Here is a 23,891-nt window from a genome sequence, read left to right as displayed (position 1 = left end):
AAAGTCATTTAGAAAAGAGTAAACACTGTTACACTTGACCCCACACTCCCGCTAAATAAAGGTTATGAATTAATTAGCCCCGCCCACGATCTGTGTTCGCTGCTTTTATGATGTCATGTAGCCTAGTAGACGTCACTGCTTTTATGATGTCAGGTAACCTAGTAGACGTCACTGCAGCAGACACTTAAATAGTCAGTGATCTGAGTCCATCTGCATTCTGCATTTGTTCATCAGTGATCATCATCTAGCGGTTTGAATTGGATAACGGATCTGACAAACTGACAGAGACAACACGTAAGTTCATAATGGGGATGGACAGCATTTTGAGTTGTAATTTTCTACAAGTATTCTGTATTGCTTTCTTTGACAACATCTCAAATTGAAGAAAGCAGAGACTACAGACCGTCTGTTATCTTTCAGCTGGCTTTAGCTCCAAGCCAACTAGGAGCACTGCTCGTAACTATCTAACGTGACTGATAACTCAGTTGAGGGAAATACCGGGGCAACGGTGGCGTTTTCTCCAACACAGCTTTATTATCTAACACAGAATCGGTCACAGGCATGGAACTCATGAGCTGCAGCTGTAGATATTTGGACTCTCTGTCACTTTTCACTCGGAGCGAATATGCAGCTTTTCTTCTCTTCATCTCTTCATCTCTTCTTCTCTTCTTCTCGGTGACATTCACGCGCCACCGTTCACAAAAACACCGGCGGGCCAAGTAACGTCACTACGTAGGCTAAGCCCAGGATACCCCCTCGTTAAAAGTGACAGGCGAGGCCTAGAACACGTGTGAACACCGATAAAGTCTAGGCATATAGGCTACCCAATTCATGGGTTTCAAATGTAGTCCTAGACCTGCCATATTGGGGACCAACACAGGTGTTTCAATTTATCTGATTGGCTCTACTGCAGTAGAACTCATTAACTCATTTGAAACACCTGTGTTGGTCCCCAACATGGCAGGTCTAGGACTACATTTGAAACTCATGAATAGATTCAATCAGGCCTCCGGACAAAACAAGAGACACACAAAGAAGACAACACACTACACTTTCTGGACCCGCAACATGTATATGACAAAGGAAATAAGAAATATTTCATTCAAGTGAATTTTTTTTATATAGATTGAGAGATTCCTATTATAAGCTCCCGCCCCCCCCAATTGCCACCTGCGACCCCTTAAGTTGCGTGTGTGCTATGTATCAATCAATCAATCAATCAATCAATCAATCAATCAATCAATCAATCAATCAATCAATCAATCAATGTGTGCTATGTACACTCACTCTGTGTAATGTGAGTGTCACCATGGCCAGGTCCTTTTAAGATATCAAATGGTACTATTTTTAATTTAACACATATTGTTCTTTGAATACAGATATACGGCAATGGATTATTCCATGTCAATTCAATGGCGCAACGACCAGCTCCCCACAGAGATGGATTATCAGGAGGCCTCATCTCAAAGCCAGGATGTCGGGTCTACCCGGGCCCTCTTTGATTGGGATGGAGATGAGGAGGCCCAAGACCACCAGGCCCCCTCTGACAGGCATGAGGGTGAGAAGGTATCTGGTAGCATCTTTAGCGCACGGAAAAAGATGACAGAAACCAATAAGATGAGACAGGAGGAGAAAGCCAGAAAGAAGGCAGAGAAGGAAAAGGAAAAACAGGAAGAGAAGGTGAAGAGAGAGCAGTGGAACAAGTCAGCTTCAGAGGAGTATCGGAGGCAAGCTGAGGAGGAGCGGAAAGCAAGGATAGAAGAGGAGGAGGAGAGGGAGGCCAGGAAAGAGGAGGAGAAACCGATAGAGAAGGAAAAGAGAAAAGAGGAAGAGAAGGTGGAGAAAGCCCTCTCTGACTCTCTGGCCCAGCAACACCAGGAGGCCTTGTCTAACAACAGCCAGGTAGAACAGGCCCTCTTTGAATTGGATACAGATGAGGAGTCCATCTTTGAATACATTTCAGATGAATATGAGTCCCAGGATGACCAGGAGGCCTCATCTCAAAGCCAGGATGTCGGGTCTACCCGGGGCCTCTTTGATTGGGATGGAGATGAGGAGGCCCAAGACCACCAGGCCCCCTCTGACAGGCATGAGGGTGAGAAGGTATCTGGTAGCATCTTTAGCGCACTGAAAAAGATGACAGAAACCAATAAGATGAGACAGGAGGAGAAAGCCAGAAAGAAGGCAGAGAAGGAAAAGGAAAAACAGGAAGAGAAGGTGAAGAGAGAGCAGTGGAACAAGTCAGCTGCAGAGGAGTATCGGAGGCAAGCTGAGGAGGAGCGGAAAGCAAGGATAGAAGAGGAGGAGGAGAGGGAGGCCAGGAAAGAGGAGGAGAAACCGATAGAGAAGGAAAAGAGAAAAGAGGAAGAGAAGGTGGAGAAAGCCCTCTCTGACTCTCTGGCCCAGCAACACCAGGAGGCCTTGTCTAACAACAGCCAGGTAGAACAGGCCCTCTTTGAATTGGATACAGATGAGGAGTCCATCTTTGAATACATTTCAGATGAATATGAGTCCCAGGATGACCAGGAGGCCTCATCTCAAAGCCAGGATGTCGGGTCTACCCGGGGCCTCTTTGATTGGGATGGAGATGAGGAGGCCCAAGACCACCAGGCCCCCTCTGACAGGCATGAGGGTGAGAAGGTATCTGGTAGCATCTTTAGCGCACGGAAAAAGATGACAGAAACCAATAAGATGAGACAGGAGGAGAAAGCCAGAAAGAAGGCAGAGAAGGAAAAGGAAAAACAGGAAGAGAAGGTGAAGAGAGAGCAGTGGAACAAGTCAGCTGCAGAGGAGTATCGGAGGCAAGCTGAGGAGGAGCGGAAAGCAAGGATAGAAGAGGAGGAGGAGAGGAAGGCCATGAAAGAGGAGGAGAAACGGAAACGGAGAGAGGAGAAAGATAGAAAGAAGACAGAGAAGGAAAAGAAAAAGCAGCAGAAGAAGGCAGAGAAGAAAGAGAAAAGTGAAGAAAGAGAGAAGAGAGAGAGAAAGAAGAGAGATTGGGAGAATTTTATTTTTTATTAAAAAGATATTATATAAGAATTATATACACAAGATATGGGAGAATTATGCCCGTTTACAAGAGATAAAAAAAAAGTGCCTGGAAAGTGTAAAGGTGAGAGAGAGAGAGAGAGAGAGAGAGAGAGAAAGAGAGAATTGTGTATTAGGCACACACTATACCTTTAGCATCACCTGTTTTCTTTACAGTACTTGAAAAAAGCACAACCAGTGACTAACAATACCGTGGATATGAGGTCATGTGAATCTGTTTGTAATGACGCTGTCACTGATTCAGACTCCTGTCTTTCCTCTCCTCTTTTCTCTTTCCTCTTGCAGATTATTCAATATTTGCAGCAGAAAAACACTGAGACCAGGACACTGACCCTCAGACATCATCACAATTGCGCATGACGTTTCTATAGTACAGTACTATAAGGTTTACTTCCAGGTGTGGACGGAAGTCATCTACCTCTTTCAAGGTTAAATTATGTCACAGTGCTCTTGGTGTTCTGCTTGAGGGGTACCTGTGTTGGAGGAATGTTCTCTAGTGTGAAGAGCTGTTCTCCTGGTTCCTGTGTTTGAGGTATGTACTCTACTTCCAGACTTCTGTGTGGAGAGCTGTTTGCTGGCATCATTCACGTTTGTGCTACTGTGGGCCGGGTCTCGCATCAGAACTAGTCATCTCTCCAGCAGTGACACACTGGTCCTTCACTGACTTCACTTCCAGCTCCATAGGAGTTCATTGAAAGCACCATTCACCTCTGGAGGACTTCCACATTTTCCAGGCAGTCTCCTGTCCTCTACCAGCAAATGCAGAATACATTTTCAGACTCGGTGAAAGCATGAAGGACTGGGAGAATCAGACTGTGTTGGGTTCATTGTGGCAAGTGAGAGACGGTCATTAATAGTAATAGTAGTCAAGTAAAAATTCCACTGCAAATTCCCTTCAATATTTGACCAAACAGAATTATGGAGGTAATTATAAAAGAAAGTTTTGACAGCATTTTGTGCAACCTTGTGTGTTATGTGCACAACATTTTTGTCTGAGACCACCCCTAGTCAGCAACAAAAGTTTGTCGTTTTATACAGGGACCGTTGTGGTTGTGGTGTAAACTAGGCCGGACTCTCCCACTCCTTCATGCTTTCAGGGCTGGCCGCTGGCATAAACACTGTAATAGTTCAGTTTTCTACTGTAGTAGAAAAAGGAAAACAAGAACAGAAGAGTGCTGTAGCCAGGTATGTAATTTCATTTATTTATTAAAATGATGACCTGAAAGGCGCCTTATAAATAAAAATTATTATTATTATTATTATTATCATTATTATTATTATTATTATTATTATGTGATATCAAACTGTGGTGTCTCATTAAGCATCCATAATAATCTGAGTGAAAATAAACATTCAGAATTATTTAAAAAGATAGTTCAAAACCAGCTTTTTTTTGCTGTTTAGACCAGTTACAATATAATTTAGGTTAGTTAGATTAGTATGGTGATATGATTTAGTACATTAGTTATGTTAATGTGTCTATGGAGGGCTAGTACTGATGATGAATAAGGAGAGTGGCTTAGAGCTCAAAAAAGATAGTTAGCCTCCTTGTTTATAAGGCTTTGCTTGTTAGCTAGCTAGCTAGCATGTTTTCTTGCGACACTAAACTTGTATTTTGATTCAGACCGAATTAAACTGAACATAGCCACAATAATTTTAAGCTGCTGGATAGATTGTAATGAACATATTATTCTTTTTTGCGGAAACTTTTTTCTTAGAACAAGCTTTATGTCTTTCTGCTTGCTAGCATGAGTAGGACTGCATAATAATACAACATATTAAGCGAAGTTGCCCCAAATAGTTCCAGACTAACGAACCATAGGGCCTTTTGTGTGTTTAATAAACAGGCCTGGCGATGCATATAACACACCTGTGTAATGTCTTGATCAGCCTTTATTTAATAACTCATACTGATCTAATGTCTTATCGTTTCAGCGGCGTTATTACCCACCAAGACATGTCACCTGACTACGTCTGATGAGAGAACGTCTACCTGGTTTCCATAGCTGTGTTCGAAACCGTTCCCTATTCCCTCCCTATATAGTGCACTATATAGTGCGTCCGCCATTTTTTTGTAGTGTTCGAGTTCTCAACGGTTAATTTAATTCACTATATAGTCCACTACAAAATACTCACAATTCACATTGATTTCTAGTGAACAGAAGATATATTCTACAGTTTCTCACATATACCACAATGCAACGCTGTCATGTTTTACCGAAGGAGAAGACGTGAAGAAGAAGACAGCAGCTATCAGTGGCTAAAGCAGTTAGAACATTACGATGATTCCTCTAGCTGTTTTGCTGCTAATGCGAGTTTGAGTTTGCCTCCGTTTATGCCCAGAAACATAAGTTGAACCAACAGCATCAAAATGATGACAGGAATCATAGTAATATTAGCTAACAGCTTTAGCCACCGACAGCTACCGTTAATGTTATGGAAGCTGCTGTACGTCATGAGCTAACTGGCTATCACAGTCTTGCAACTTTACAGCTTGCTATTAGCAGACATCACCATAGTTTACAAAACCACACTTGCACATCATTAGAATTTTAACAATTTATTTGGGATTTAACATTCAAAACTAAACATGGACATAGGAATATCCGACGCAATGACGTTCCATGTTGTGTCTGAAACCTTTTAATCGTTTCCTATGTAGTTCACTATATAGGGAACACTACATAGGGAATAAGGAGTTAGTAAACGAGGGAACGATTTCGAACAGCTCATGACTACTGCCGTGAGAACGTCTACCTGGTTACCATGACTGTGATACATTTGCTTGTATGAACATGTGCTATATAAATAATATCTGAATAAATTTGACTATGACAACTGCTGACAGATGGTCTACCTGGTTATTATGACTACTAGTCAGTCACTTTAATAAACATTGTTTTCAAAGAGATGTGTTGTTAATTAATTTGAGCAGCCTAGGCCGGCCCTGCCGGGTGTGACAGTCTTCTGCATTGGTGGGTAGAGGGCAGATGATGGGGAGATATGGAGGTCTTCTTCAGAGGTGAATCATGCTTTCAGTTAACTTCTATGCAGCCCAGTGAGGTCAGTGAAGGATCAGTCTTACTGCTAGAGAGATTACTGGTGCAGATATACGTCCCAACCTAGAGTGGCACAGGCATGAATGATACCAGCTAACAGCTCTCCACAGAAGTCTGGAACTAAAGAACATTCCTCCAGACCAGGAATCAGGTAAACGTCTCTCCACACAGAGGTCTAGAACTAGAGAACCTTCCTACAACCGAGGTAATACTCAAGCAGAATATTAGAGCACTTGCTACGTAACTTGACCTTGTAAATGCAGGTCCTTGAGTTCTGGCAGTCTCAAAAGTATCACTAAATTGGGCATCCCCAATTTGGTTGGAAATGACACCTTAAATGTTTTTCTACCAAAAAAAATTAAGTGTGTTTGAGGCCAAATGACTTCCTTCCACATCTGAAAAATGATGCTATAGGCTATGCTAACTAGAAATGTCATGCTGTAGTCAGTGCACAGTTGTTGGACCGGTACTCAGCTCTGCAAGCCCAAAAAAACTTTCAGCATCAGCAGAGATCGCTCCCATCCCGACAGCCTGCTCTCCCCCTGCTGGTCTCTCCACACCACCCAGCCACGGCCTGCTCTCTGCCCTGCTGGTCTCTCCACACCACCCAGCCATGGCCTACTCTCCATCTGCTGGTCACTCCACATCACCCAACCATGGCCTACTCTCCTCTGTGCTGGTATCTCCACACCACCCCAGCCATGGCCTGTTCTCCACCTGCTGGTCTCTCCACACCACCCAGCCATGGCCTACTCTCCAATGTGCTGGTCTCTCCACACCACCCAGCCAAAGCCTGCTCTCCACCTGCTGGTCTCTCCACACCACCCAGCCAAAGCCTGCTCTCCGATGTGCTGGTCTCTCCACACCACCCAGCCAAAGCCTGTTCTCCACCTGCTGGTCTCTCCACACCACCCCAGCCAAAGCCTGTTCTCCACCTGCTGGTCTCTCCACACCACCCAGCCACGGCCTGTTCTCTACCTGCTGGTCTCTCCACACAACCTAGCCAAAGCCTGCTCTCCGATGTGCTGGTCTCTCCACACCACCCAGCCATGGCCTCTTCTCCATCTGCTGGTCTCTCCACACCACCCAGCCAAAGTCTGTTCTCCACCTGCTGGTCTCTCCACAACACCCAGCCACGGCCTGTTCTCCCCTGCTGGTCTCTGCACACCACCCAGCCAAAGCAAGCTCTCCGATGTACTGCTGGTCTCTCCTCTGTGTTGGTATATCCACACCACCCAGCTAAAGTGTGCTCACCGATGTGCTGGTCTCTCCACACCACCCCAGCCAAAGCCTGTTCTCCACCTGCTGGTCTCTCCACACCACCCAGCCATGGCCTGTTCCACACCTGCTGGTCTCTCCACACAACCCAGCCATGGTCTGTTCACCTGCTGGTCTCTCCACACCACCCAGCCATGGCCTGCTCTCCCCTGCTGGTCTCTCCACACCACCAAACCATGGCCTGCTCTCCGATGTGCTGGTCTCTCCACACCACCCAGCCAAAGCCTGCTCTCCGATGTGCTGGTCTCTCCACACCACCCCAGCCAAAGCCTGTTCTCCACCTGCTGGTCTCTCCACACAACCCAGCCATGGCCTGTTCTCCACCTGCTGGTCTCTCCACACAACCCAGCCAAAGCCTGCTCTCCGATGTGCTGGTCTCTCCACACCACCCCAGCCAAAGCCTGTTCTCCACCTGCTGGTCTCTCCACACCACCCAGCCATGGCCTGTTCTCCACCTGCTGGTCTCTTCACACCACCCAGCCATGGTCTGTTCACCTGCTGGTCTCTCCACACCACCCAGCCATGGCCTGCTCTCCCCTGCTGGTCTCTCCACACCACCAAACCATGGCCTGCTCTCCTCTGTGCTGGTCTCTCCACACCACCCCAACCATGGCCTGTTCTCCACCTGCTGGTCTCTCCACACCACCCAGCCATGGCCTACTCTCCTCTGTGCTGGTATCTCCACACCACCAAGCCAAAGCTTGCTCTACTCTGTGCTGGTCTCTCCACACCACCCAGCCAAAGCCTGCTCTCCACCTGCTGGTCTCTCCACAGCAGCCCAGCCAAAGCCTGCTCTCTGATGTGCTGGTGTCTCCACACCACCCATCCATGGCCTACTCTCCTCTGTGCTGGTATCTCCGCACCACCCAGCCAAAGCCTGTTCTCCACCTGCTGGTCTCTCCACACCACCCAGCCATGGCCTGTTCTCCACCTGCTGGTCTCTCCACACCACCCCAGCCATAGCCTGTTCTCCACCTGCTGGTCTCTTCACACCACCCAGCCATGGTCTACTCTCCTCTGTGCTGCTATCTCCACACCACCCAGACATGGCCTGTTCTCCACCTGCTGGTCTCTCCACACCACCCCAGCCAAACCCTGTTCTCCACCTGCTGGTCTCTCCACACCACCCAGCCATGGCCTGTTCTCCATCTGCTGGTCTCTCCACACCACCCCAGTCATGGCCTACTCTCCACCTGCTGGTCTCTCCACACCACCCAGCCATAGCCTGCTCTCCCCTGCTGGTCTCTCCACACCACCCCAGCCAAAGCCTGCTCTCCGATGTGCTGGTCTCTCCACACCACCCAGCCATGGCCTGCTTTCCCCTGCTGGTCTCTCCACACCACCCAGCCAAAGCCTGTTCTCCACCTGCTGGTCTCTTCACCCAGCCATGGCCTGTTCTCCACGTGCTGGTCTCTCCACAGCAGCCCAGCCAAAGCCTGCTCTCCTCTGTGCTGGTATCTTCACACCACCCAGCCAAAGCCTGTTCTCCACCTGCTAGTCTCTCCACACCTCCCAGCCATGGCCTGTTCTCCATCTGCTGGTCTCTCCATACCACCCCAGCCACGGCCTGCTCTCCCCTGTGCTGGTCTCTCCACACCACCCCAGCCACGGCCTGCTCTCCCACCTGCTGATCTCTCCACACTACCCCTCCCCTGTGCTGGTCTCTCGACACCACCCAGCCACGGCATGCTCTCCCCTTTGCTGGTCTCTCCACACCACCCCAGCCATGGCCTGCTCTCCCCTGTGCTGGTCTCTCCTTACACCGCCATGGCCTGCCCTCCACTGTGCTGGTCTCTCCACACCACCGCAGCCATGGTCTGCTCTCCCCCTGCTGTTCTCTCCACACCACCCCAGCCATGGTCTGCTCTCCTGCTGCTGGTCTCTCCACACCACCCCAGCCATGGCCTGCTCTCCCCTGTGCTGGTCTCTCCACACCACCCCAGCCACAGCCTGCTGTTCTCTCCACACCACCCCATAACTTAGGGACGCCCTATTTGTTTCTATCTTTAAGAAGGGAGACATGGCAACTGAAATTACCGTGGCATTTCCCTCCTGTCCACAACTGAGAAAAGTCTTGCTTGGTTTTTGGCTAACAGAGTCCTCCCATTCAATCAATCAATCTACCTATCAATCAATCAATCAGTCAATCAGATCGTCTCAGACCACCACCCTCACCCCTGCCCATACTGCACCAAATTAAACCCACAATCACCACCCCTCACCTTACCCACACTGCACCAAACTAAACCCACAACCACCACCACTCACCCCTACCCACACTGCACCAAACTAGACCCAGGACCACCACCCTCACCCTGCCCACACTGCACCAAACTAGACCCAGGACCACCACCCTCACCCTGCCCACACTGCACCAAACTAGACCCAGGACCACCACCCTCACCCTGCCCACACTGCACCAAACTAGACCCAGGACCACCACCACTCACCCCTACCCACACTGCACCAAACTAGACCCAGGACCACCACCCTCACCCTGCCCACACTGCACCAAACTAGACCCAGGACCACCACCCTCACCCTGCCCACACTGCACCAAAGTATGTGGCTCCAGGATCGGCCTCTTCGGCCACCTGAAGACCCACAGGGACCAAGAAGGAGGACAGTCACACTCCACCCCGACTGACCGCCGATGATGTGTGCGTGAGTATGTTTTTAGGAGTAGTTTATATTTGCACTTGCCTAGGCCTATTTTATCATAGGAATAGCTCTCTGTAGCGGTTCTGGTGCTTAGATAACTTCACTGCTGTGTTTTTCTTGTTATATAATTTCTCTTAGATCTGAGGATAACATCAACACTGGACCCTCCACTTCAGTTGGAGAGCCTTTATCCACCTTCAGCGAAGTTAGCTACTTGACGGTCACTGTCAAATCTAGCCCCTCACCTGGAAGGCCAATGACAACATGTCAGCTCGTCAGACACGTTACGTCAGTGTTGTGTGTCAAAGTATTGAATGTCGTGACTCCAGGACACCCTGGACTGAACGGAGTTCGCTGCACAGATGAGAGAGTTGACTCATCAGACCAGACTCTTCAGGCTTTTATGATTAACTTCATGGTGGAGCAGAATAGGGCTGTCCTAAGATATCCATCCATCCATCCATCTTCATCCGCTTATCCGGGGTCGGGTCTCAGAGGCAGCAGCTCCAGCAGGGGGCCCCAGACATCCCTTTCCCTAGCAGCATCAACCAGCTCTGCCTGGGGAATCTTTAGCCGCTCACAGACCAGTGCGGAGATGTAGTCCCGCCACCTAGTCCTGGGTCTACTCCGCGGCCTCCTCCCAGCCGGACACGCCTGGAACACCTCCCTAGGGAGGCGCCCAGGAGGCATCCTCACTAGATGCCCGAACCACCTCAATTGGCTGCTTTCGACGCAAAGGAGCAGCGGCTCTAATCCGAGTCTCTCCCGGATGAATGAACTTCTCACCCAATCTCTCAGGGAGACCCCAGCCACCCTCCGGAGAAAACTCATTTCGGCCGCTTGTATCCGTGATCTCGTTCTTTCGGTCATGACCCATCCTTCATGACCATAGGTGAGGGTGGGGACGAAGATAGACCGGTAGATCGAGAGCTTTGCCTTTTGGCTCAGCTCTCTTTTCGTCACAACAGTGTGGTAAAGCGACTGCAGAACCGCACCAGCTGCTCCGATTCTCCGGCCAAACTCCCTCTCCATGGTTCCCTCACTCATGAACAAGACCCCCAGATACTTTAACTCCTTCACTTGGGGTAAGGACTCATTTCCTACTCGGAGCGGACAGGCCACCGGTTTCCTGCTGAGAACCATGGCCTCAGATTTAGAAGTGCTGATTCTCATCCCAGCTGCTTCACACTCAGTTGCGAACCTATCCAGAGAGTGCTGGAGGTCGCAGGCAGATGATGCCATCAGGACCACATCATCTGCAAAAAGCAGCGACGTGATCCCCAGCTCACCGAACTGCAAACCCACCTCCCCATGGCTACGCCTCGATATCCTGTCCATGAAAATCACAAACAGGATTGGTGACAAAGCGCAGCCCTGGCGGAGGCCTACCCCCACCGGAAAGGAAGACGACTTACTGCCGAGGACCCGGACACAGCTCTCGCTCTGGGTGTACAGGGATTGGATGGCCCTAAGTAGGGACCCCCTCACCCCATACTCCCGCATAACCCTCCACAAGACCTCTCGAGGGACCCGGTCGTAAGCCTTCTCCAAGTCCACAAAACACATGTAGACAGGTTGGGAAAACTCCCAAGCCCCCTCCAAAATCCTTGCGAGAGTGAAGAGCTGGTCGGTGGTTCCACGACCAGGACGAAATCCGCATTGTTCCTCTTCGATCTGAGGTTCGTCTATCGGCCGGACCGTCCTTTCCAGCACCTTGGAGTACACTTTCCCTGGGAGGCTGAGTAATGTGATGCCTCTATAATTGGCACACACCCTCTGGTCCCCTTTTTTGAATATTGGGACACCACCCCAGTCTGCCACTCCTTTGGCACTGACCCAGACTTCCACGCAGTGTTAAAGAGGCGTGTCAACCAAGACAGCCCCTCAACATCCAGCGCCTTCAGCACTTCTGGACGGATCTCATCAGTCCCTGGGGCTTTGCCACTGTGGAGTTGTTTGACTACCTCAGTGACCTCCTCCAAGGAAATTGACGACCCCCCATCATCTTCCGGCTCTGCTTCGATCGTAGAGGGTGGATTAGTCGGGTTCAGGAGTTCCTCAAAGTGCTCCTTCCAACGCTCAACAACCTCCTCAGTTGAGGTCAGCAGTGTCCCCTCCTTGCTGTATACAGCTTGGATGGTCCCCCGCTTTCCCTTCCTGAGGTGTCTGATGGTCTTCCAGAAACACTTTGGTGCCGACCGAAAGTCCTTCTCCATGGTTTCTCCGAACTCCTCCCACACCCTCTGCTTTGCCTTGGTCACGGCTGAAGCCGCAGCCCTCCGGGCCCGTCGATACCCTGCAACTGCTTCTGGGGTCTCCCGGGCTAACATATCCCGGAAGGCCTCCTTCTTCAGTCGGACGGCTTCCCTGACCACCGGTGTCCACCACAGTGTCCGAGGGTTACCGCCCCTTGAGGTACCTATGGCCCTGAGGACTGAAGCTTAATTTATCTTGTGAGTAAAATTTGATAATTATTTTAAAGTTAAAGTGTCAGTCCTCCACTATTGAGTGGAACTATCAGAGCTATGTAAATCAATTCAGTTTACCTTGCGTTTCCATGGTGCTACGCTCAGTGCTTCTAGCCTGCTCCACCTAGGTTAGCCTTCAGCTCTGGATAACATTGCTGTGATCCTGCCTTACACTGACCTAAAACCAGTGGCTGTCTATGAATCCAGCCTGGCAACATACCGCTCCAGGATACCCAGGACCTTAAGCCTGCATCCACTGATACCAGACAAGTGCTGGCTACTGAGGGCCTGAAGCCTCTCATGGATAGGAAGGAGGATGAGAAGGTGAAGGAAACAGCCATTGATACCATCCTGCTTCAGTTCACCAAAGGCACTCAGCAACTTGTCATAAACAACATTATGGAGGATTAAAAAAAAAATCTATTTAAAATAAGAAGCAGGATTTTGAAGCAGCAAAAATAATCTTTATTTAAATTTCAGTCCTCTACTACTACGTGGAATTATCAGAGCGATCTAAATCAATTTTGTTTACCTTGTGTGTCCATGGTGGTTTGATTGTAGCCTATGCAGGCCTTGGATATTGTGTGTCATTGAAGCAACTGAGTGCTCTCCAAGGAGTGGACAGCGATTACATCTCCCACAGTTACAGGGCTGTGCTGGGGAACAGATACTGCTATGTTCCTACATCTTGACATGCATCAGGTCTGGGCTGAGTTCAACCCAGACTGATGTTCCTTTGTGCCAGCAGCCATCAGACTGTAAGTCTAACAGTGCCATAGCTTTCTGAGTGTTATGGAGGTGTGTGTGTGTGTGTGTGTGTGTGTGTGTGTGTGTGTGTGTGTGTGTGTGTGCATGTATGTATGTACTGTATGTGTATTACTAGACAGCCTGTTTGTATGTATGGATATGTGTGCTCCTAAACATATATATCTATTTATACAGGCTGGATGTGTGTATGTACTTAAACAAAATAATTCTAGACTATACACATGCTTTACATATAGATGCATATAGTCCCTGTTTGTCCTCTTTGTTATGCTTACTCCTCTTTATTTAGTTTATTTTCCAAATTTGCTGTGATTTTTCCACTGCTGAAATGCCAAATTTCCCCCTAGAAGAATCATTAAAGTATCCATCTATGATGAGTGGGCGCCACTGGTGGATCCTCTTGCTTCCAGCCTGCTCCAACCAGGTGAGGCAGCTCTGGACGACGCTGCTGTGATCCTGCCCAACGCTGACCTGAAACTAGTGGCCGTCTATGGAGCCAGCCTGCTGAAGACTAGCGAGGAGCTCCAGACACCTGTGGATGACAACATGCTGCTCCAGGAGAGCCAGGAGCTATCTGCTGATACCAGGCAAGTGCTGGCTAGTGAAGCTGAAGCTTCTCATGGATATGAAGGAGGAGAAGGTGAAGGACACAGCCCTTGATACCATCCTGCCTCAGTCCAGCGAAGGTACCCAGCTCCTTCTCATGAGGGACATTATGGAGGATTTTTTGTGAATAAAATAAATAATTTTGAAATAGAAAAAAAAATTATATAACATTTCTGACCTCCACTGCTAAGTGGAATTATCAGAGCGATCTAAATCTATTTTGTTTACCTTGTGTTTCCATGGTGGTTTGATTGTAGCCTATGCAGGCCTTGGATATTGTGTGTCATTGAAGCAGCTGAGTGATCTCCAAGGAGTGAACAGGGGATTCAGATGGACCTGGAGAAGAACGAGCAGGAGGCTGGATCCACCACCCATATTAAGGGCATTTCATTTATACATTTTTATTATTTCATTAAAATGTCTGCGTTGGATTTGACAGTGTTCTGATTTTTATTTACATTTAAACTCTTGACTGCATCTGATTCTTTCTGTCGAACCACATGCAGTTCCTGTCGTCTCTAGGCGGTGATGTGAGCACAGTTATAAGTTATTACTTTACTTTATTTGTTTATTTTGACGGGACAATGCATTTTGATGAACACAGATACATGAAATGGATTCATTAAAAACATCAATACACGACAATGTGTAAACCAGGCCAGGTCCAGCCTGGCTTATGTGTGTTGGCTGGCTTGTTTCTGGTAGGACGGTAATGTTTGATAAATAAAGATAGGTCTTGTCACCTGGACACATCAGTTCCAATGCTTCCAATGCTAATACAGCACAATAAGAGCAGGATAGCCAGTTAGCTCATGGGCTCACTACAACTAGAAGCAGCTTCCATAACATTAATGGTAGCGGTCAGTGGCTAAAGCAGTTACACTGATGATAACATAAAGTCATCCTCACCAGGAACCCCGGTCTCCTGGGTGCGAGTCCAATGCTCTCACCACTACTCTACTTGTGCAGTGGAGATCGGTGGGTGGGTTTTGGTGTCCTTCTTCCAGTCCCTAGTGTGGGTTGGGGATAGAATATGGGTTGGGGTTAGGGACAGGATCTGATCTATGAGGCAAGGGGTAAAGGTTGGAGTGAAAGGATGAATATGTGGAGGTTTGGGGTATAGTCCCATAAAGTCATCCCCACCGGGTCTTCAACCCCAGTCTCCAGGGTGGGAGTCCAATGCTCTCACCACTACTCTACTTGTGCAGTGTAGATTGGCGGGTTGATTTTGGTGTCCTTCTTGATTTTGGTGTGCTGGGACTACTGCCTCTTGTGGTGCCAACAGAGAAATGCAGGCCAACATTGTCCTCTGGAGGAGGGGAGGGAGGGAGGGAGTGATGACCGGACGAACGCTATACTAGGTGCCCTGGCTTACAGTCACGCACAAAAAAGCATCAATACATTAAGCTCATTTCTCCATCACCACCTAAAGCTGTGCCAGTCAACAGTCAGTCTAATCACTGAAAATAAACCACATAGGCGTAGAGCGACTGGTGCATCACATCCTATACAAAAATTAATTACTATAGGATTTGAAGTGTTCTACTCCTATTGTAATGAGGACTGTCTGTCTATAATGCAGTAGCGTACCATGGGGTCTTGCACAGGGTCTTCTCCGACATTGTTATTACTGCCAATGCCCCCCAACCCCCCCCCCCCCTGCACACCCCGTACACACACGCAGATAGGGAGAGAAACTATGCATGTAGGGGTCAGTGGAGTCTTTTGGTTTTGATGTTCTGGGACTACTGCCTCTTGTGGTAGCAGCAATGGAATTGCAGGTCAACAACACGACGCAAGACGCAAGAAGCACGGACAAAAAGGATTCCCTCTCCTTGGTGTGTCGGCTTACAGCCAACACACAAAAAGCCGGATTTAGCACAAGGCTAAACTACTATTTAAGGATAAACTAAGGATAAACTATTTAGCACAAGGCTAGACTACTCCATCCGTAGTCCCCGACATAGAAACAGTAGTCAAATTCTCCATAATGTAACGCAGATAAATTATCACAATAACAACATTAAGACAAAGTAAAACGAACTACAATACATGGGCACAGAACACACTACAGTGAGAGCGACTAGTTCAGGTTTGTCATACTGTATATACAAGGTGTGGGTATGTTTACAAAGAAATGCTTTATTAAGTCCTCACACAGACAGTAACAACAAGCATTAAAATAAGATACAGATAGAGCTTTGCAGTGTACGTTTCACTAACACCATGATCCAGCTAAGCACTGTGGTCAGTCTAGTCTAGACCATGAGACTAACCCAGCCAGCTAAGCACTGTGGGCAGTCTAGTCTAGACCATGAGACTAACCCAGCCAGCTAAGCACTGTGGGCAGTCTAGTCTAGACCATGAGACTAACCCAGCCAGCTAAGACGACCTCTCTCCTCTCCCTCCCTCTCTCTTCTCCCTTCCTCTCTCCTCACCCTCTCTCTTCTCCCTCTCTCCTCTCCCTCCCTCTCTCCCCTCCCTCTCTCCTCTCCCTCCCTCTCTCCTCTACCTCCCTCTCTCCCCTCCCTCTCTCCTCTCCCTCCCTCTTTCCTCTCCCTCCCTCTCTCCCCTCCCTCTCTCCTCTCCCTCCCTCTCTCCTTCTCCCTCCCTCTCTCTTCTCCCTCCCTCTCTCCTCTCCCTCTCTCCTCTCCCTCTCTCCTCTCCCTCCCTCTCTCCCCTCCCTCTCTCCTCTCCCTCCCTCTCTCCTCTCCCTCCCTCTCTCCCTCTCCCTGGCAGGTAAACAGTGACTGGAGAACTTCCTTTCAGCCTGGTCTCTTAGGTCTGAATCTCTAATCAGTCTTAGATCTCAGACATGAAAGACTCGCACACATCTTCCTCAAAATGGCCTCTGAGGTGCCAGGTTCTTTTCTACAGGATGAAGGGGAGGGTGAGGGGGAAGAGGGAGGGGAGAGAAATGGTGACCTCCAGTCTGGCCCTCCTGTATGACAGGGTCTTTGTCACAAAACCCTCAATTCTTAAACATCTGAATCATTCAACTTTTGACAAGGTCAGGAACACAGAGAAAGGAAACGATCCTTTCCAGTCTTTTAGGACACGTCTGGCTTCCTTAATGATGGTGGATGTCGAATTGGGTTAGAGCCCAATACTTAGCCTATTGACATTTTAGGTTCATGCAATCCTGTCAGGGGTCGTGGCTCCTATGAAGTCAGGACAACTTTAAGATGGTAGCCTATCAAGCAAAAATATATATTGGCATTGAGAGAACAAGTGTACTCTGTTTATCCCAAAATATGCATTACATTTATCTGTTACATCTACTTATTACAACTACTTATTCTGCTTAGCATAAACTGAAAACATCCAAACACAACACACCACCATATAATCTTATAAATAGGGTCAAATCACACATAGCTCTTGATCACTTTCCCTTTGAACTTCCAAAACAAATTATGTGCTCAGATCCAGAAATATAGTTGTTTAGTACTGTCTGTCAGCCCCCCGCCAAAACCGGCATTTTCCATTGATCTTTGCTACATCAAAACAGACGCTGGTGATGAGACAGAACAGAGTGGCACCAAGGAGAGACTTCAGAGTGTCGTAAACTCCAACAGCATCAGCATCACCAGTGCTTTGTTACATATTTAACAGAATTAGATTATTAGACAGTAGGCCTATAGCAAAGTAAAATTATAAATTATCTAATGACAAACCAGGCGATCTGGATGATAAGAACATAAGAAGAATGTATATAATTCATTTTTTGAGTCCCCCTTGCCTATGACCTCTTAGAGGACGTCTTATTTGCTGGTGGGTCCTCTGGTGTATTATGGAACGCCATGGAGGAGTCACACAAGCCCTCCAATTAGATCTATCCTTAAACCTTTATCGCCATCTAGTGGGCATTTGATAAATACTGTAGCTGTCTTTGCAATCTTTGCCTCGCATACGAGGTCACTTCCAAAAGCAAATTAAAATTAGTTGTTTTGTGTATAATATGCATCTTTCTTCATTTTCTCTTTCTAAATAATTGGATATTCTTCATATAACACTATCTCGTGGCCGTGGAGGAAAAAAGGTGGTACTATCTCAAGTGTGCCGCTGCGGAATGATATATGGAGGTGACAAGACCTATTAACATCAGGCTGCTGAATCTCCACCGGCAGAACTTCATTCACATCACTGCTGGTCATTATAAAAACTTGAGTCGAATGTAAGTAGCTAACTAACTAAAGATAATGTTATAAGAAAGAGAATGATAATGCCAAAACAATTTGACAAGTAGTGTAAAGGTAAATCTAGCTCTAGGATTCACACAGGTGGCTGAAAAACTTAACTTTGAAAATGTTATCAGCAATAGGTTAGCTACTAGCTAACCGTCAAATTGCCATTAGTGTCGAATAGCTAACTTTAGCCAAAAGTCATGAACTTTATACTTAACTTTACAGTAATATTTGATGTAAATGAAGTCTCTGTAACTAAGTATTATATTAACATATATATAACATATAATATGTTCTCAATATAGGCCGCTCTAAATTTGTATTCTCACAAATGTAACATTTCTCAACCTCGAGCACGAGGCGAATCCTGAGGGAATCCTGAGCACGTGACGGTTGAGGTTTATTTTAGCTAACATGGGCGCCAGTGGACTCATTTAAACTTTAACCAAAGGGAATCATGTATGCATATTGTAGTTGGCTAACGTTAACTAGGTAAGCACGCAGAGTTATTCAACTAAAAGGGGTTCCAACTGATCTTGAAAGTTATTTTTTGCATACAGCAAAGTTAGCTAGCTAAACAGTTCGCTAGCAAGGTTAACTAACTTTAGCTAAGTGTTAAAAGTGGTTTTGGTGGCTAATGCCGCTAGTTAGCTAACATGTAAATGTTACTAGTTGGTATGTTAATGTCACAAGTTGTCACCTTAGAATTGTCAGTATTGAAATAATAATTAACAAACTAATATCTTGCAGCAACAGAAAATGCCAGGTAGAGCCAGAGCAAGGTCTCGAGGGTCCTGGGGTGAGTATCTGGGGTGAGTATCTGGGGTGAGTATCTGGGGTGAGTATCTGGGGTGAGTATCGTTAGTCTGAGCGCGGAGTGGCCTCGCGGCCATTTTCTATTTGCTTAGTTTCCGGAGTAGAACCCGCCATTATCTGTCAGACAAATGCCGAATCGAGCAGCCTAGTCTCGCCAGTCGCTACGAATTAACTTTATTTTTTTTAAAACATGGACATACAAAACGGAGTAGCCTTGCCTTATTGTATCCTAGGTTTATGGGTAGGCCTGTTTTTGGACAGTATCCTCATAGGCCGGAAACCACAAGTGCAAAGCAAATAGGAGGAAGGGGATGGATCCACATTACGGGATTTCTCACAACCCCCTTTATTGTCATAATTGTGGATTGTACTCATTTACTATGAACTAACTCGTGTTAAGTGTTGGCCATATGTGATTCTTAGGGCTGGGTATCGATTAAAATTTCAAGAATTTATTCGATTCCGATTCACAAGGTTCAAAATCGATTATCACGATTCGATTCAATATCGATTAGGTAAGTGTTACTAATACCTTTTTTTTTTTAAGCTGTAACCTTAATTATATGACTGCCAAGTTATGCAACACATCAATACTACAGCTGGGTATCGATACCCATTTCCAAAAATGAATGCATCATTGAATGAATTAATGAACTATTCATTCCTTCATTTATTCATTCATTAAATAAAATATCGATTTTGGGATTCATGAATCGATTCAGAATCATTTGATTCAGAATCGATTCTGAATCAAATGTTTTTTTAAACCCAGCCCTACTTCATTTATTCATTCATTAAATAAAAGATCGATTTTGGGATTCATGAATCGATTCTGAATCATTTGATTCTGAATCGATTCATGAATCCCAAAATCGATATTTTATTTAATGAATGAATAAATGAAGGAATGAATAGTTCATTAATTCATTCAATGATGCATTCATTTTTGGAAATGGGTATCGATACCCAGCTGTAGTATTGATGTGTTTTTAAACCCAGCCCTATTGATTCTGTGCTTTTCTGAAGACCCCCTCTCAGGAAGTGGCTCAGGCGATCCCCCCTCCGTCCGAGAGCGAGCTGGTTGGACGAGGTCGACAGAGGACGGCTCCAGGAGCGGTGGCTTCTGAAGGTACCATGTTCTTATACAGGGGTGCAGACTTGTCACCTTTAGGTGAAAATAGCCGTTTTTAATCCAAAATAGGTCATTTGTTTGATCAGTTTATGTACAGATGTGGGAACATAAGAATGTAACTTGACCCGCGGTATTCTAACAGGCGCTTTACGTCATTCCGCACCACCGCTCGCCTGCCCATAGGGGCGCAGTAATACCACTCATTGACCCATTGCTGGCTCGCACATTAGATTAGCCTACCGTTCTCAAACTCCTTGTTGTCTGTCTGGTTGTAATTTAATTATTACGAACAAAGCCTATCTATTTATAGTTTCTATCTCTGTAACTGTCGCCGGGTCTATATCTGTTAACTGTCGGGACAAGTAGAAGTTTAATACATTAGGCTAACTGAGTGTTCTCATATGGAACATGGCATCAGGACGAGTAAGATGGCTAACGGAGATGACCAGAGATGTGTTTGAAATGGTTCACTCACTCCCTCCCTATTACCATGGATGTATTGAGTGCGACTCATAGTGAACTACATGGGGAATGATTTAACAGTTTTGGGACACTACATGGAATATAACTGCGTAAGATATTCATGACTCAAACAAGCAGACGCGCCGATCACAGATGGCAGCAGGTTGAAATATCAGGTAGTATTCAGGTTCCATGTTTAGTTGAATGATAAATCCCATATAAATGGTTGGAATTCTAATGATGTGCAAGTGTGATTTTGTCAACTTTGCTGTCTGCTAATAGCAGGCTGTGAAGCTGCACGATGAGACCGTGATAGCACGTTAGCTCACGACAGCAGCTTCCATAATATTAACGGTAGCTGTCGGTGGCTAAAAAGCAGATAGCTAACTTTACAACGATGATTCCTGTAGCTATTTTGATGCTATAAGTTCAACTTCTGTTTCTCGGGCAGGAACGGAGACGAACTCGCATTAGCAGCAAAGCAGCTAGAGGAATGATCGCGCGGTCTCTTTAGCCCTGAGACCATCAGGCAGGCAGCAGGAGGTCGTTGAAGGCTTTATATATTATTATGATATTATGTCTAATAATACATTCGTTGAAAGTACACAGGCTGATCTACTATACGGAATTGGACCGAGGAGTGTTCTCATATGGAACTAGGCTGCGCGCCCGCCCGCGACAAGAGCTGAATTGTAGTCAGCTTGCCCCGTTGCGCGCAGGACGCGTGCGTCCCCCGCTCCGAGCAGAACGCAGGCGGAATGTCGCTCCCCGTCTGAAACGGCCTTGACTCCTGGAATCCCAAGGTCTTTCATATTGAAATTCTCTTGATGGTCTGGGAAGAGACGTGTTAAGGGAGTGCATCAGTCGTGATCCTTGACAGTAGATACCAGCCTGCGCTGCGCTCAGAACAAAGTTGGATGAATGGATGGACTTTTTGGAATCCTGGAAAATGTTTATTGCGCTCTAAAATCATGAAAGCATAAATGTAAAAATGCAGCAACAGAAGTAGTCTAGATGAATCCGTGTATCGTTCGTTCTTTGGTTTTTCTGTTTCAAAACGAAATTGGAAAAACCAAAAAACGAGTGAATTTTCGTTTTTCCGTTTTGGTTTTAAAACGAAAAAAGAGAAAAACCAAACCGAGAAAAACCGAGATGATTTGGTTTGGTTTTTCAAAACGGAAAAACCAAAAATCAGAAAAACTAACTCTGTGTGGTTTGTTTTGGTTTGCGTTCGGTGTACGCTCGGCGCATATACCGGCTGCTGCCGGGTGGGCGTCATCTGCCTGTCATCCATGGACTGACTATGAAACGTGCCTAACCCCCGAGTCGCTCTGGCTCCTTCAGACCGTAACACATCTAGAAATCACCAGGGGGGTGGTTATTCTACCTACGGCTCTGGGAACAAAGGGTGCTGTTCCTAAATAAACTAGGTTGATGCAAACTTTTGGCTTCTTCGATCAGTCCATTTTGAGGCAGCATTCCAGGGTGCTGAACAGATCGACACATGCGTAGCCTACAGCATTCATAATTGGCTACATTGTTGATGGAAAATACTCTTTTACATTCTAAGTGCCTTATATATATTTCATATATTTTCATTTATGAATCACCAGTGACAGGCCTACTTGTGTTCCCCACAAAAGTGCCGTTGCGCACGCAGTAGAATGTCTGACTCTGAAAACATCAACTGACGCAAATAATGTCCAATAAATAATGTCCTTAAATAATTAAGCTGTCGGACGGCGGTACACCTGGACCAAGGTAGACCTTGTAGTGCATATTTTTCGGTGTTGTCCCCACTGGACCCGCCCGCGAGATGGAACAGGTTTGACCATGATTATTCTGCAACCATCCCTTATTTGAATGGACATACAGTATAAGATACAGTAGTTCATCCCCATCAAATGTGTGTAACTACCCCCGGATCATTATATACAATAGTCTGCATTAACCAATAGCCCTAGCTGTGCGTAATTGGATGTGATTGCCATTTGGATAGCTGTTGGATAGTCTGTCATCACACACACGAGCAACGGGGAGTTGGTGCATTGGGTATCAGGCCACCACGGTTGGCCATGTATTCATACTCTATCATATGGGCCATTTTTGTTGCCTATACATGTTGTTTGTTGTGCCATCTTGAATGTGTCCTTTGCTATTATTTCTACCCTACCTGTCACATTGTCCCGTGCATCTGTGAGCTGTTGATATTTGGTGGGCATGGCTTCGACTCCTGCTCTCCATGCATATCTCAGCGTTTTCCCCATTATGTTTGTTGGGGTCACGGCATCATGTAATGTTATTTCTTTTTTTTTCCATTTAATTTATTTTCCGATTTTTTATCAGGGTTATTGTAGGCCTACATTATTTGCGTCAGTTGATGTTTTCAGAGTCAGACATTCTACTGCGTGCGCAATGGCACTTTTGTGGGGAACACAAGTAGGCCTGTCACTGGTGATTCATAAATGAAAATATATGAAATATATATAAGGCACTTAGAATGTAAAAGAGTATTTTCCATCAACAACGTAGCCAATTATGAATGCTGTAGGCTACGCATGTGTCGATCGGTTCAGCACCCTGGAATGCTGCCTCAAAATGGACTGATCGAAGAAGCCAAAAGTTTGCATCAACCTAGTTTATTTAGGAACAGCACCCTTTGTTCCCAGAGCCGTAGGTAGAATAACCACCCCCCTGGTGATTTCTAGATGTGTTACGGTCTGAAGGAGCCAGAGCGACTCGGGGGTTAGGCACGTTTCATAGTCAGTCCATGGATGACAGGCAGATGACGCCCACCCGGCAGCAGCCGGTATATGCGCCGAGCGTACACCGAACGCAAACCAAAACAAACCACACAGAGTTAGTTTTTCTGATTTTTGGTTTTTCCGTTTTGAAAAACCAAACCAAATCATCTCGGTTTTTCTCGGTTTGGTTTTTCTCTTTTTTCGTTTTAAAACCAAAACGGAAAAACGAAAATTCACTCGTTTTTTGTTTTTTCCAATTTCGTTTTGAAACAGAAAAACCAAAGAACGAACCATACACGGATTTAGATGAGATGGTGGTTTAAATGAATGGCAACACATAAATTCAATGGCCGGTCATGGCAAAGCACCCGCTAACGCAGGCTACCCCCCTCCCACGATCCAGGGCTAGGAACCGGTTCATCCAGTTTATTTGAATATAAAAGAATTTGGGGGGGGGGGGGGGGGTTACAATAGTCTAGTCCAGGTTCGCTGGAGGACCTGTATTTTCAGTGTTTGCTGGTAGCGGACTGCATCGATCAATGCAATGACTCTTCAGTTTTACCCTTTTCATCAATAAAACATCATTTTTACAACCATGTCTCATTGATTGGGAAGGCATTTAGAGCTGCCGGTCTATTAGCCTACATTCGGACTCAGAGGAT

The 23,891-nt window shown here is 46.5% G+C and overlaps 1 protein-coding gene across 1 annotated transcript in view; it reads left to right on the top strand.

Moving 5' to 3' along the window:
- Positions 1-2,011: 2,011 nt before the first annotated feature.
- The window catches only part of LOC311310184 (piwi-like protein 1), a gene marked incomplete at both ends in the record, with an annotated part of 35,314 nt that continues 13,434 nt past the window's right edge, over positions 2,012-23,891 (top strand). Inside the window, 4 exons of the mRNA XM_084439607.1 lie at positions 2,012-2,095; positions 2,407-2,632; positions 13,707-13,873; positions 19,930-20,020. Of these exons, the coding sequence (XP_084295733.1) occupies positions 2,012-2,095; positions 2,407-2,632; positions 13,707-13,873; positions 19,930-20,020 (568 nt within the window). The remainder of the gene's footprint in view (positions 2,096-2,406; positions 2,633-13,706; positions 13,874-19,929; positions 20,021-23,891) is intronic.

The sequence above is a fragment of the Borostomias antarcticus genome (assembly GCF_949987555.1).
Source record: "Borostomias antarcticus genome assembly, chromosome: 6".
In the NCBI taxonomy this organism is placed as follows: domain Eukaryota; kingdom Metazoa; phylum Chordata; class Actinopteri; order Stomiiformes; family Stomiidae; genus Borostomias; species Borostomias antarcticus.
This window is presented reverse-complemented; position numbering and strand designations above follow the sequence as displayed.